The 13,837-nt window shown below is 40.3% G+C and overlaps 1 protein-coding gene across 1 annotated transcript in view; it reads right to left on the bottom strand.

The window, feature by feature from the left end:
• The window catches only part of NAV3 (neuron navigator 3), a 417,043-nt gene that overhangs the window by 49,641 nt on the left and 353,565 nt on the right, over positions 1 to 13,837 (bottom strand). The window contains exons 15-18 of the mRNA XM_049792275.1: positions 12,361 to 13,066; positions 10,314 to 10,802; positions 3,763 to 3,804; positions 1,269 to 1,429 (exon numbers count right to left, since the gene is read on the bottom strand). Coding sequence (XP_049648232.1) covers positions 1,269 to 1,429; positions 3,763 to 3,804; positions 10,314 to 10,802; positions 12,361 to 13,066 — 1,398 coding nt within the window. The remainder of the gene's footprint in view (positions 1 to 1,268; positions 1,430 to 3,762; positions 3,805 to 10,313; positions 10,803 to 12,360; positions 13,067 to 13,837) is intronic.

The following is a 13,837-nucleotide window of genomic DNA, read 5'->3' as shown; positions in this document are numbered from 1 at the left end:
GTTTGTTTGCTAGTAGGAAGGAAAGCCTGGTTATGGTTCATGCCAACCACATGAACACAGTGCCTAGAAGAAAAATCTAATTTTCTGTCCAAATTCAGCCTCAGTGTTTGGACTTTTATTTTAGATCATGCAAGATGTGCCTTAAGTCATAAACTACCAGAGCAGCTGTGTTGTGAGAGCAAATTATTCCGTAGGGCTATGATAATGGAAAGAAGCAGAGAACAATGACAAAATAAATTAAAAAACCCCCGGACCTTATTGGTCTCTGTTGTGAGTACAAGAACTATGAACAAAAAGAAAAAGAAGATAATTGTAAGCAGAAAATGATAGAGTGAAAGAAACACTGCTTAAAAAGAGCTGTGCCTAAAACTACTGCAAATACATGGAGGAAATCAAAAGCAGTGGCTTGCATAGCCAGGATCCAATTTCGGTTTTAAAAGTGGCTTTGTTCAACTTCTTTTCCCATATGTAATAAGAGCAACATTTGTATGTCTGATCAAATTTCTTTTGAGTGATTGTAACCTACAGATGCCATAAGCTGTGACAGAGTGAGGGAAGTGTGAGTGCTTGAACGGTTGCTGGTAATTCCACAGTAAGGGCCTAAAACACAAAGGCTCCTTGGGAACCTAGGTATGTGTCCAGCGTGGTGCAAATAAATGGTTTTCTACTAAGCATTAAAGAAAAATAAAATTATTAACGAAACTAAATTTGCATTGGATTAACTTGAAACAAGATCCAGAAGAACCAAATCTAAACCTCGACCTGTAATCAAAAATATCTGAAATATGACTCACATCCCAAATTATTATATTGAATTCAGGTTAGGATTTGGATTGGGCCCAGTGTGGTTATAGACAGGTCCAGCCACTGAAATGCATTGCAAAGGCCTATCTCAAAGCAAACCTGTGTATAGGAAAAAAAAGCAATGTTTAGTGTTGACGTTCACTAAAATCACAATCCTACTGATTGTGAATCCTAAAAGATGAGTAGCTTTGAACTAGAAGCTAATTTCCAGCCCTGCCTCAGATTTTCTTCTTCTTAGGCAAGTCATAGAGAATCTGTGCTTTTTTTCTGTGTGCAAAACAGGAGGTACCCTGGCCCACGCCATGAAGAACACCCTGAGTTTCCCTTCGTTAGTGAGGTACCACAATATGGTGATGGAGGTGTTAAAATAAACTATCTAGTTTGGCAAACGAAGAAATATGAACGGTTGAATTTTATGATTCTATTCTAGAGCGGGAGAAACGGTGAAGGGAAACAGCATTTACCCAGGTTGGAAAAGTGATATTTTCCAGTTGCAGATGAAGACATAGCTGAAGGAGAAACAAGCGGGGACTGACTGCCAGTGTCTTGCAGGCCTCCAGTTGAATGGGAGCGTAGCCATTCCTTGCCTTCCTCCTGACTCGTCTGCCGGGATGATGGAGTGTATCTGAAAAACCACAGCTGACATGCTCAAAACAACCACAAGGTGATGGTTTGGAAAGAAACATGCGTCACATAAATACCCTTCACCAGTTAGATAGAACAAAACCCTTGGAAAGCATCAAGTCTAGTCAAGTGACTATCGCCAGGGATTTTAACAAGGTAAAATCTACCGTCTTAATACAACAGAAAAAGTACAGGACTTGCAACCCCTTTCCTCTTCATCCCCCTCCCCAAAACAGCATTCCCTTCCTTTGAAGAGATATGATGATAAACCATAGAAGACAGACAACTGAGCTGACAGGGAAGGACTTCAAAGCTATAGGAAGCGTACATACAGGTTGATGCAAAAGCTCGCAAGCTGTATGGCTAGGGTGGGAACGGACAGACTCGAAGGCAAGAAATGTGAGTAGCCGCTTACAAAATGATATCTGCCACAGATCGTGTGGGCGATTGGTTAGATGACAGGAGTGAAACAGATCAACAGATCAACTCTGAAAAAGGAGTTTGCATCGGTAATGACAGCGACTCATGGTCATACAGGCGGTCTGCCGCTCTGAATGCTACTTGGGATTGTGTCCTGCCGCAAACTGGGGGGAGGGAAAGGGACAGGAAAAATCCACAATTAGCAGAAACGAGTTCTCTGGAAGGAAGAAGTCTGGCAATCAAATCATTCATCAACTGCTTCCTATGGCAAACCAATAAAACAAGTGCAACTTGACACATGGGCTAAGAGGGAGAACTGGTAACTCACTGGCCCAGCCTCTTTTGGCTGGGCTGGAAGAAGGGCAATTCTGGCAGCGGTTCAACATTAAAATGTGCAGGCAGTGTGGGTCTTAATCAAGAGACTGTTTTCAGCAATGTCTGCAACAGCCTGCTTCATTCAGCACGATCTCCTGCTGAGAAATGAGCACCTTCTTCACCACTGTCATGAGCCATCAGTGTTCCCCAAACAGCAGAGCAGAAAGGGCTTTTGATATTCTGGCTTCAGGCTTGCGAGGCACAAGTATTTCTGCTTAGAAAGCAGATTAAATGAACGTGTAAGTTCTCATGTTTTGCTTGGGGTTTTGTATAATATTTCACGGCATTAAAACATCTTGTCCTGATTAAATATTTACTTCCTTTCTCCTTTCAAAAAGGCAGCTATGATCTTTGCTTATAAATGTGGTAGAGCAGAGTTACCCAGTGGTTATCAGATCAGAAAGGTGGCAAAATGAGAATTCAAGATCTGGGTCTTGGATTGGGATCTCTGCACATTAAATCAAACTGTTGGTCTTTCTGGGAGAACTGATCAGGCTTATATGCCTATAAGCTCTTTTCCCACTCCATTTCACTTTCAGCTTTCAGCCACCATTACAGTTGTACAGTCACAAACCTCAATCGTCCCATTGTACCCTTGCAGGGTCCCCTTCATGCCTCTTTCATGTCTTCCACCTTTTCCATTCTCTCCGAATCCCAAATGATTGTTTTGGGATAACAGGAAATTTGAGTAAATTCTTATTAAGGAACAGCTAGTGCAGGAGATGCTTTCTAGCGACAACACTTCAGCACTAACTTAAAATTTCATAAAATATTATTTATCAATAACTCAAGAGATTTAACTGCGTAATTTCACTGACTGGAAGGCTGCAAAGTGTCTGTGTGCACGCACATATATCCTTGCTCGCCAAATCTCCTTCCTGGATTAGGGACATAGGCTTCCATGCCTGATGAGACCAGACAAGTTACCTAATGATCCCCTCTTTTAACCATGGAGTGGAGAAGACGGTGGATGACTTCTGTGTTCTGTGATGAAGACAGCTCTAATTAGTGGGGAATTAGTAGCAAAGCTGGACTCTCAGTATTGCTGGATAGGGACCAAGAAAGACTAGCTGGAGCAAGTCTTGTTTTATACTTACAAACCTTGGCTATTAAAATTAGCATTTTCCAGCCCTACCCTTAGCAGAGCTTCAATTCAAATTGCACGAGTGTTTGCATTTAGAGTCCACATTTAGATCCACCTCCAAAACCTTGTTTTTCTCAATAATGTTTTCAACAATTAGTCCCACTGAATTGCAAAAGTATCTTGTTCTTTTAGCTCTCCAGGATTCAATGCCTTTTAAGATTCTTTGCATAAGGAAGCTATCCTTAACAGTAATCCCTTTCCATGATGTATCTTGAAAGGAAGTTTGTTCACTAGGCAGACTTGGAGAGAAAAATCTACATTTTCTGGTTTGTATCTAAATACCAAGAACTCTGTTGTAAAAAAGGATCAACAAAAGGAGCAAGAAAAGGAAAGACAGTGTAGAAAATGTTACAGGAAAATAGAGAAGCAGCAGTCATGCTCAAAAAAATATATACCTTAATCCCTTTTTGGGTAGTGTATTTCTGTCAAGCTGCGTGCTGTTAAAACAAAAAAAATCCCTAAGGACATACAGTAAACAGGACCGTTCAGAATTACAAATTTTAAAGGTCTAGATTTGTGTGCATAACAGAAGGTCATTTAATGCTTTTTAATATATCTTTCGTGATAAATCCCCGACTCTTTGGAAGGGACGATAGGACATGGACTGCTGCACATCCATTTTTCATCTAGACATGCTCTGGGCTGGGTCAATAGTAATTTGGAGACTGTCCAAGTCAGAAGGAAGTCCGTCCTTACCATTCCTAACCTTCCTACAGCTTCACCCTGCAATCTGCGCGAGAATCATATGGTCACAGTATGAATCTTTATTTTTCACAGTTGCCTGTGATATACCAATAAATTTCTGAAAGAAATGAAGATTGTGGCACCTGCTAAGAGGCAGCATGGCCTTGCCAGAAGCCAAATGACAGTTCTGCATGCAGAGATACATGCTAAATATAAAGACCCTTGGCTTTCTGTTGTTTTTTTGGGCTCACATAGAAAGGCAATGGTGGCGACAATGAAAAGTGGCACCAGAGCCACGTCGTTCCATATTCATGCCCACACAGTGGCAGAGTGGCTGATTATGGGAAATCAGTTTTCCTAATTTAAAATCCCCATCACTAGAAGGGCACCCACGAGCGTTCCTTCAAATAAGTGTCATTTGGGCATTTCCCCATGAAGACTTGGTAGATCAGTCCCTGACTAGTGTGGGTTGAATTTCAACTAGTTATCATCAAGTAAGCATTGCAATGTTTTTTCCCTTAAGAACATAATTTAGTGCCACCGGATTAAATTACAAAATGGCTTTAGAAAGTTTCTGTATTACATATCATAATCACACCTCTGAGTGCAACAGTAATTTAGGAGCTTCCCTACCCAAGAAAACTCTCCCGCCGTTATTAAAGGTTGTTTTCTATTGTGGAGGGTGCTGGGCACCCTGCTGTCATGAAACCTTGGTCCAAGTAGGTAAAGGCAGTGAAAACACTGTTGGCATTAAGAATCCATTACCATTAGAGCTCAGACTAATGGAAGTAAACCACTTTGACCACCAGAAAGTTTTATAGGTAATTTTAGAAGTTTAAGCAGGGCCTTGTTCTGCGTGGAGAGAAAGCAAACGGAAGGAGAAATTAGCAGGATTTCAGCAGAGGTCCAGCTATCATGGTCCATATGAGAGTAGTCCTCTATCAGACAGAGGACTATGTTTTCAGCATTTTGCTCCCAACGTAACTAACAGGATTAAGAATGGTTGGTAAAAAGACAACATAAATTTGAACGCATGATTCACGTAGTTTTTAGTTCCTTAGAGAGAAGAATGGGGCTTTGGTGTTCCTTTATGTACCTTTATGCACCTCTAAATTTCAAAACAAACAAATACGATCATAATAACAACACCAGTTTCTTCTGCAAATACTTCAAACGTCTTAATGAACAATATGTTTTCTAATGTTACTTTAACTTGAAGTTCTACCTATTTCAAAATAATCCATAGCACATTACCTAAAACTAAAGGAGCCAATCAGTGCTCCTTTAAAGCAATCCACAAGCCAAAAGTTGTAAGTCAGTCAGATAACTAAGCTAATAGTGACCATAGGATTTTTCTAAAAAAACTTTTGAATTCAGATACTCAAATGAAATAGGGGTGAACATTCCTCAACATGAGCATGGAGATATTGCAACTGCATAAAAGTGAGTGTAGCAAACATCCATTCTGGGTTTTAAAATACTAAATCTTGCAAAGATGCTCCTAGATTTCAGATAATTGCATGAAACCATTAACGATGGTTCCATGTAACTATTAATTCAGACCGATAACTGCCCCTAACTTTTTAGTATCTGAAAGCATTCCTCCACCAAAAGCTGGGTATATTACTTCTGCAGAAACTGGACTTCAGACAAACAGAACTGAACTGACCTTAGTGCTCAAAAGATCTCTAAAGATGATATGAAAAAAAGTCGGTCCTTTCCTGAAAGAAGCAATGAATGCATGGAAATCTGTCTCATTGGCTTAAAACAAATACCAATATAAAGTGAGGATGAGAATATGATAGTATTCCTGATATTTTCCTTTGCCGTGTCAATGGCAAAAAGCAGTCTTGCAGGAAGATGCATGCTGATGTGGGCTGAAGTTATGAAGCCCACTGTATCTCTGTCCCCTTTTGTTTATTTTGCATCGCTGAAACCGTCTGCAAGTTCTCTGGGGGCAATTACAAGAAGCCTTACGGTTCTCAGTTTCCTACCTGCCCTTGGTGTTGAGGTTAACCTGGGAAAGGGCCATAATGCCATATCCTTGGGCTATATCTAACTGTTGCAGAGTTGTTAGGGAATAAAACAAATTATTGCGAGCTAAGAAACACCTAGGGAAGTCTAGGACAGGCTGGGCCAAGCTGATATGAGTGAGTTTCTACAAATGGCTGAGCACACAAGAAAATCTGATACATGATGCATTGTTTCATACCTTAAAACCACAACCATCAGCTATGATGATAATTTAAAACAACTGAAAGTCTTTAAGAGCTTAAGTGGATTTCAGTGTACTTTCATGGCCCTCAGAACTAAACATTCTTTTAAAGTAAACCAGAGCAAGCCAGTCATGTAATTAGAAACCATTTCCACTCTGCTAATCTTAAAATGCAGCCATCATTGCTGATAAGATCACTGTTAATTCCTATATTTCTGCATTTTTTATGCATCCTTTGCTGTGTCACTCAGACCAGGCAGAAGAAAGACACAAATTTGCAATGCCCAACAGCAATTAAGGGTTCAAAAGAACTACTGGTCCTGTGTCCACCTGGAAAATTTTATCAATTAAAACATTGATATTTCACCAATTAACCCCAGTAGATGGTTTTATTTTAGAGTGTAAATACTTGTATGATTTATTTTAATCCCTCTAAATTGTTGTAAGATAAAATACAAATGTCCTTACTACACATAGGGAGTTACGACAACAGCAGTAGACTTGTCTAAATAAATTCTGCTAGCGCAAAACCAGCAAAAGTCCTCAGGCAGACGCAAATTTTTCGGAAAAAAACAAATGTTTTGCTAGTATTTACTGAACCTATTTTCTAGTTATTACGATGCAAAAGAATCTCATCCAATGACACAAAATTTGGCTGGAGTAAACTTTGACGCTGTATCAGTACAGCAGTTGTCAGGGAGCTCTGTGGGTTTGCCGTACCATTGCTTGGGAGGTAGCCTGATGACTGGGGGTGGGCAACGTCTGATCATCCCGGGAGGGATGTGTGGGCAAATGTAGCAGAGACCTTGTGGATTTGCTGTCTCTGTGGCAGGTGACTGCTTTTTTGGAGGTGGTCAATGTCTACTGTCCTTTGCAGGAAACGTGGATATACCCGGAGATTTTGGTCTCATTTTCTGTGTTCTTTCCGGTTGCATAAAATCTTTCCTAAAACTCGATGTCTCAAAGTCTTCAAATTAAAGACTTACCATGAAAAAGCAGAATGGGATAACTACCTTCTAAGACTTACATGTGATACTTCCGTTTTCCAAATACTGGGAAAATTCTTTGTTCCAGCAATGGCACTACACCAACCCCTTAAACACTGTCTCCTTTCTGCAAAATAGCCTCGTGATTTTCCGTTTTGTGTCTGTGCAAATATATCCTGCCCTGTGATATCCCTTCAGGCTAACCAACCACTGATTACTAGTCTTTGATAACTCTCCGGTCAAGCACCTTCTTTTATTTCCCTCATTTGCTTATGAGAATGTTATTTGAAAGAGCACCTAAAGCTTTTCTAAATTCAGGATTTCTTATTGTAACTACAAATGCCTTTCCTCTACTCACAAAGCCTGTTTTCCTACAAATGAATTAAATTAGTCTTATTTGAAAGACTGTTAATGACTAACCCCATGATATTTGTTACTTAACCGATTTTGTTTAATATCCCCTGTATCTTTCCAGGAACGGAGGCAAGGCAGCCTTGCCCATAATCCCTTCGTCCTCTATCCCAGCCCTCCTCCTCCTCACTCCTTCCTCAGCACAGACCCTTTGAAAGCTCTTCTTCAGTCCTAATGACTGCAGGGTTATTTCAGATTGTCTGAAGCAGGGAAGTGAAAAGTTCATCAGGACCAGTAAACTGGAGGAATATTTAACCTTTTCATTCCCTCTTAGCATGCTTGCCATTAGTGATATTTAGCTATCAAATTGCGGTTAATGCTTCAATGAAGCAAACCCTTATTTATTTGTGTCATCTATGATTAGCTCCCTCTTCTCTTTTAGTTTTCCCTAGGCTTTCTCTGCACAGACTTTACGTCACTTGCTAGTTGTATCTCATTTTTTGCTTCAGTCTTTCTGATTTTGTCTCTATATTAGTGTATCTCACTATACAGACCGCTCATTCAATCTTTTGCAAGCTCTAGAGTGACTGAAGAAAAAGAATAAGCCTCTTTGCAGATAATTTCTTATGCCATGCCAGACTACAACGAGTATCGCCAGAGGCATCTCAAATATAACCTGAGTTTACAAAGAAAAAAGGACATAATCTGTTGCCAAACATAGCTGTCTCTAACATTGCAAACCAATGCTTTTGTTGGGAAAAAATACTTTGCTACATGTAGGTTTTACTGTATAAACCAGTTTAGAAATAATACAGCACTTGTAACAGACCTTTCAGAAAAATCAAACTGCAAAAATCCTATTGGGGCTATAATTCAAGAAATGACACCATTTTCTCTAGGTACATATATTTGTTTTGAGGCCAGATCGACATGATAAATGGCTCTCTCTGGACTCAATCATAATATCCCCACATGGACAAATCTGAAACTTAAAAATATTGCCAAAGGCAAAAGTATTTGGAACCACTGAAATTAAGTCACTGAACAAATACATAAAGTATTAGTAGTGGGGGTTGCTCGGGAGCTCATGCCAAACAATTAACATTTTAAATGTGATGTTTAACATCCTCTGTGTAAATATGATCTTTGGCATAAATTCATACTCTTCCACATCATTCTATTGACCTCACCATCCATACATGTAGCACTAAAAATTAGTGAAGGTTTCTGTAAGCTAAATATTAATAATTGACTTTCTAAGAAATATCATCGCATTCAGTTCATGACACACAATACAAATTACACTTAAGAATTAAAGGCACAGTGCAAATTACAAATTACTCAGATAGCAGCATATTTTTAACTGTTGGTGCTAGCATACATTATATTGGTACACAGATATGTTTTATAGTGTTATAATTATGTTAGTAAGAGGTGTGATTTTAGCCGATATAGTAATACTTATGAATGTGACATAAGAGAATGAAACGTGCGGAGAGTTTCCATCTAGATTTGGCAAAAGAGTTGTTTAGGGTTTTGGTTTTGTTTGTGTTTTGTTTTTTAATGCTGATTCTCTGAAAGTGAAATCTTTCCATAGAAAGGATTGGTATTGAAAAATCTCTGGGTTTATATAAAGGGGAGAAAAAAAAATCTTAACATTGTATATAAAGGATCTTTTTCTTTTAAATGATTGTGTTGTTAAACAACTAGGTTTAACCTTAAAGCGTTTAAGATATTTCTGACTGAGTCAGTACAATTTTCTTTTTTGGATCAAAGGCTGATGAAATATTTAATATTGACTTTTCAGTCCCCAAGTGAGAGAAGGATTTCATTGTAAAATCTGGCAAATTTTCACAGGAAGTGAAAATTACTTACTGCCTAAGAGAGGTTATTTTTTTCTCTCTTGAAAAAGTCAAATAAATGTTTCACCAAAAAAAAAAAAAAAAAAAAAAAAAAAATCTTGGTACAACTGTGCCAGGGTAGTTGCACCTCTTTATAATATAACTTAAATGGTAAAACACCTACATATATCAAAAAGATCTTTAATAGAGCAAACAGAGAAAAACCCTTTCTTGCTTTTCTTTGTTCCAGACACTTGCCAGGACTGTGCATATAGCGAGGGTCTCATCTTGTAAACCGTCTCTCTGCCAGTGAAACTGCATTTTCGTAAGGATCTGTGTAATGATTGCCATGGAAGAAACAACTTGTCAGGACTGAGTATTTGAAGGCAAGGCTGGTCAGCTGAAGGCAGGGGCCCACCAGTTCTGCCTGTGCTTTGAGCTAATTGGGAAGAAAACTGGGGGGGGGCCCACCGCTGGAGACGATTTGTTAGCAAGAGGGCAGTGACACAGCTTTGGATCTGCCAATTGCTGGGACAGCGGGAAGATCCAGCATGCAGGAATCACTGTGTGGCTGTTCAGGTTTGCCTTTAATTGGGCAATTTTACCCTTTTCTCTGATTGTTCTCCAGAACAAGGGAACCAAAACACCTCAAGACCGAAAAAGTGCTTGTACAACCTTAAAAGGCAGTTGATTCCACATCCAGTGCCTTTCAGCTTTCTTTTCTTCCTTCCTTCCTTTTTAACATAAAGGACTAAGCTGCTAATTAAACAGTGTCCCTTTAGGAAAACAGGTGGAGGGTTGATTTTTTGGGCTCCTGTCCTTTTGCCTCTCACTGGTTTCGTGGTCACTGTATCTATAGGCAAGCTCACCTTTCCGAAAGAGTAGATCTGACGCTTCCAGTCCTCATGAGCAGGCTCTGAACCTCCTGAGTGCTTGTTGTCAGTCCAGAGAGAGAGCCATGATGGCTAAGAGGAAGGTCAATAGACTCGGAACTGGTGTGAAGGCTAGTCATGGACTGGTAACTTGGTGTGTCCTTACTGCCCGCTGAAGAGCTGCTCAGGTTTGCAGCCCACACAAGAGCACCTGACGTGAAAGAGTGCACTGAGGCGGGACTGGAAGCCAAGGAGTGACTTAAGCTTACAACATCTGCATTTAAGTCCGAAGGTTTACTGAAGAGGGGGCTGCTGCTACCACTTTGCCCACCTGCACTGCCCATGCTGCCTGTGCCCGAGGATGGCGATTCCAGGCTGCCTTGCCGTGCCAATGTGGTACTAGGGCTGGGCATTGCCGATGTGGGTTTCACACCTTCAGTACTGGGTGCAGAGGCAGCTTTACCACTTGCCTTGGCACCAAACAACCTAAATGTAAAACAAATAGCTTTAGAGAAACCGATAGCCACATTAAACATTCATGGCGTAACATCCTAAGAGCCAAACTACACATTTTTAATTACCGCTACTAAAATCATGCCTACCTAGATGATCAATCGCATCGCAAATTAAATTCACTTAACCATATCACAATAATCAGGGCTTGTTTCATTAGCAACAGCTCTCATTCACTCCTGTTCACATGTGCTCTTTGCATATACAGACCCTCCCAGAGAGAGGTAAAATAATCACATTTTTTGTCTTATTGGTGCTTAAACAGGTTACACTTTCACCCAAATGCAGTAATTAAGCGTTCCCACGGCTAAGTCATTAGCTTTTAAACCCCTCGCTTCTCAAATCAGCTAAAACGATTGCAACAAACACTTGCAAAATCCCTCATAGTTTAATAAGCATCTAAGTATTTCTGTAAAATTTCCCTCTCGCTGTTCTTTTGCTCAGATGGTCATGTCGTCATCGGTCATGTAGTAACCATTCAGACAGAATAAACTGCACGGGAGCTAAATGGGCTCAGTTTGTCTCCAAGGGCAGTCATGACAGAGGTGTATTTCACATAATTGCTTCCAGCAATTCTAGAGAAGAAAATTCTACAGTGACGATGAAAAAATAAACCCCAAATCCTCTAACACTGTTGAAATAAAAGGTCACGTGATGACTTCACGTCTTACTGGAAATATGTCAAGCTGCAGTTAAGGTGCAGCTCCTAAATTAATAAGAAATAAATGCAAAACTTAGCGTGATGTAAAGGAAGCATGGCTAATGACATAAGAATCTATTTTACATATTACCAAGCCCACAAAAATTAGCTGCAGCTCCCCAGCAGCCCGGAGATGCTGTTTTGGTAACTAGGCACGAGAGGGCACTGTTGGCTTTTTCTCCAGCACTGCCAGTGCTCCATCCCAATTTATACTTCCTCCAGATTTATACTTTCAGAAACGTTACAATAGGGCATTTCCAATTGAAATTTAGCTTTGCTAATGTTTGTGACGAAAGATGTAACAAAGCTGCTAAGATAATGAAACGTTTGTAGCTGGAGCTGCCAACAACGTGAAAGCAAATACTTTACTATAATCTATAGAGCTCTTCAGTTCTCCAACCAGGCTATGGCATCGCCTGTTCCAGCAACAGAACGTGCCTGAACGCAGCGTCCTTCCTCCCTTTGGGGGTTTATCAGAGGATTGAGAGGGAATTTCTCATGTGCCTGAACTTAGAATCATAGAATATCTCAAGTTGGAAGGGACCCCTAAGGATCACCGAGTCCAACTTCTTCTAGCCTTCAAACTGTTGTTATGGGAATGTACCTAAAATGCTCAAAGCTCGAGGAACAGCCATTTCAGGTCTGGGAAGGTCTTTAGATCTTAAGGAAATAATTGCGTTGTGTGAAAAAATATCAACATTTTAGTTTTTTGCACCCGGTTCTGTTTGTGGCAAAATGTGCCCTGAAAAGGCTTTTTGCCCAGTACTTCAACACACTGAAAATCCCTGCTTTATATACTGCAACTTCAGGAATTCATAGAAAAGCACTAACCTTCGAAAGGTGGGGGAGGCGATATCTGGGTATTTGGATCCCGGCTGCCTAAGTCCCGGCGTGCCAGATGCACTCGCCGAAGTTGGGCTGGATTTGGGGGAACTGGACAGCGAGACGCTCTCGGAATCGGACACGGCCACTTTCTCTTTTTCCTTGTCTGTCTGGTTGATGGTGACAGGGCTGGACCGCCCGGACCCGATCTTGCTTGGCTCTCGCAGTTTGGTGGCAGCAGCACCCGCAGACTTGCTGCTGACGTTGGAGTCGATGCTGCTGGTGCTGGAGCGGTGGCCGCCCCTGCCGGGGATCCCGCTGCCGCTGGATTTCGACGGGCGAGGCAAACTTCGATACTGCAGAGTCGTCTTTGAGTTGACGTGCAGGACGCCGTCGTCTTGGTTCTGGGAACCATCTAAGCTCGTTTTCCGCCCTGCGTTGGACTTCCCGCCGATGGCTGAAGATTTTGGCATTTTTCCTAGAGTCGCCGACCCACTTGTGATGGTTGCTCCGCTTGTGGTGATTATGGTAGAAGATCCCATCCCGGACTTCTTGAATCCAAAGGACCCCGTAGCAGTTGATCTCCCAATGCCAGAGGGAGGCTTTTTTCCTTCATCGCCGCTGCTTTTTCCTGCATCCGATGGAGAACGTTGAATGGAGGCTCCTTTCAGGGGAGTTTTCACTTTTTCTGAAGCTTTTGCATCATCTGTTTTTCCTAAATAAAAGTGTATTTGAAAAGGTCACTTGTGTTTAAGCTGTGATGTCTCAATATCTAATTTCAATGCTATATGGTTACAATTTCAAAATGAAAAAAATACACAAATAGAAAAATTACCATAAGAAAACAGACCAATTTGGTCTTTAGTCCTCCATCAGCAGTCAGTAGCAGGTACGATACATTAAAGGTAGGCATTAAGTATTAAAAGCTTGAAATTCTCCTGAGAACTTCCAGTATCATATACAGCTGGAGAACATAGCTGTAGAAAATTATCCTGAATGAACTATAAGGGATCTTATTTGGCTTTTTTTTTTTTTTCCTGTTAATAGTATTTCTATATGTAAGAAATAATATTTGAAAGTAAAACATGACATGCAATTAACATTTCCAGAAGTATGACATTAATTACACATGTAGAAATTAGCAGTACTTATTGAGTTCTTTGGTTTTCACTGATTACTTTTTTTTAGCTTATAACTAAGTTTGTTCTGATTTTAGTCACACAAAAGTATCAGGGAGAGATTATGTTATCGTGGTATGAATCTTCTTGATCTATAACAATATCAGTTACATGAGTTAATAGTCTTTGTCATATCCTTGATATCTTCTCAAGATTTTTGATTTTCTGAGAGGCCGTCTTCAGTGCTGCACAGGCACATACCTATACAGCATATGTATTTCTACAGAATGTTATTGTGAGATTCGGAAAGTTTTAAATAAGGTATTCACTCCTATCTTAAAAGAAAATACCCTCTTCCTATTTTACAA

Source organism: Accipiter gentilis, chromosome 34, assembly GCF_929443795.1.
Source record: "Accipiter gentilis chromosome 34, bAccGen1.1, whole genome shotgun sequence".
NCBI lineage: Eukaryota > Metazoa > Chordata > Aves > Accipitriformes > Accipitridae > Astur > Astur gentilis.
The sequence above is the reverse complement of the archived record's forward strand: the minus strand, read 5'-3'. Positions and strand labels throughout refer to the sequence as shown.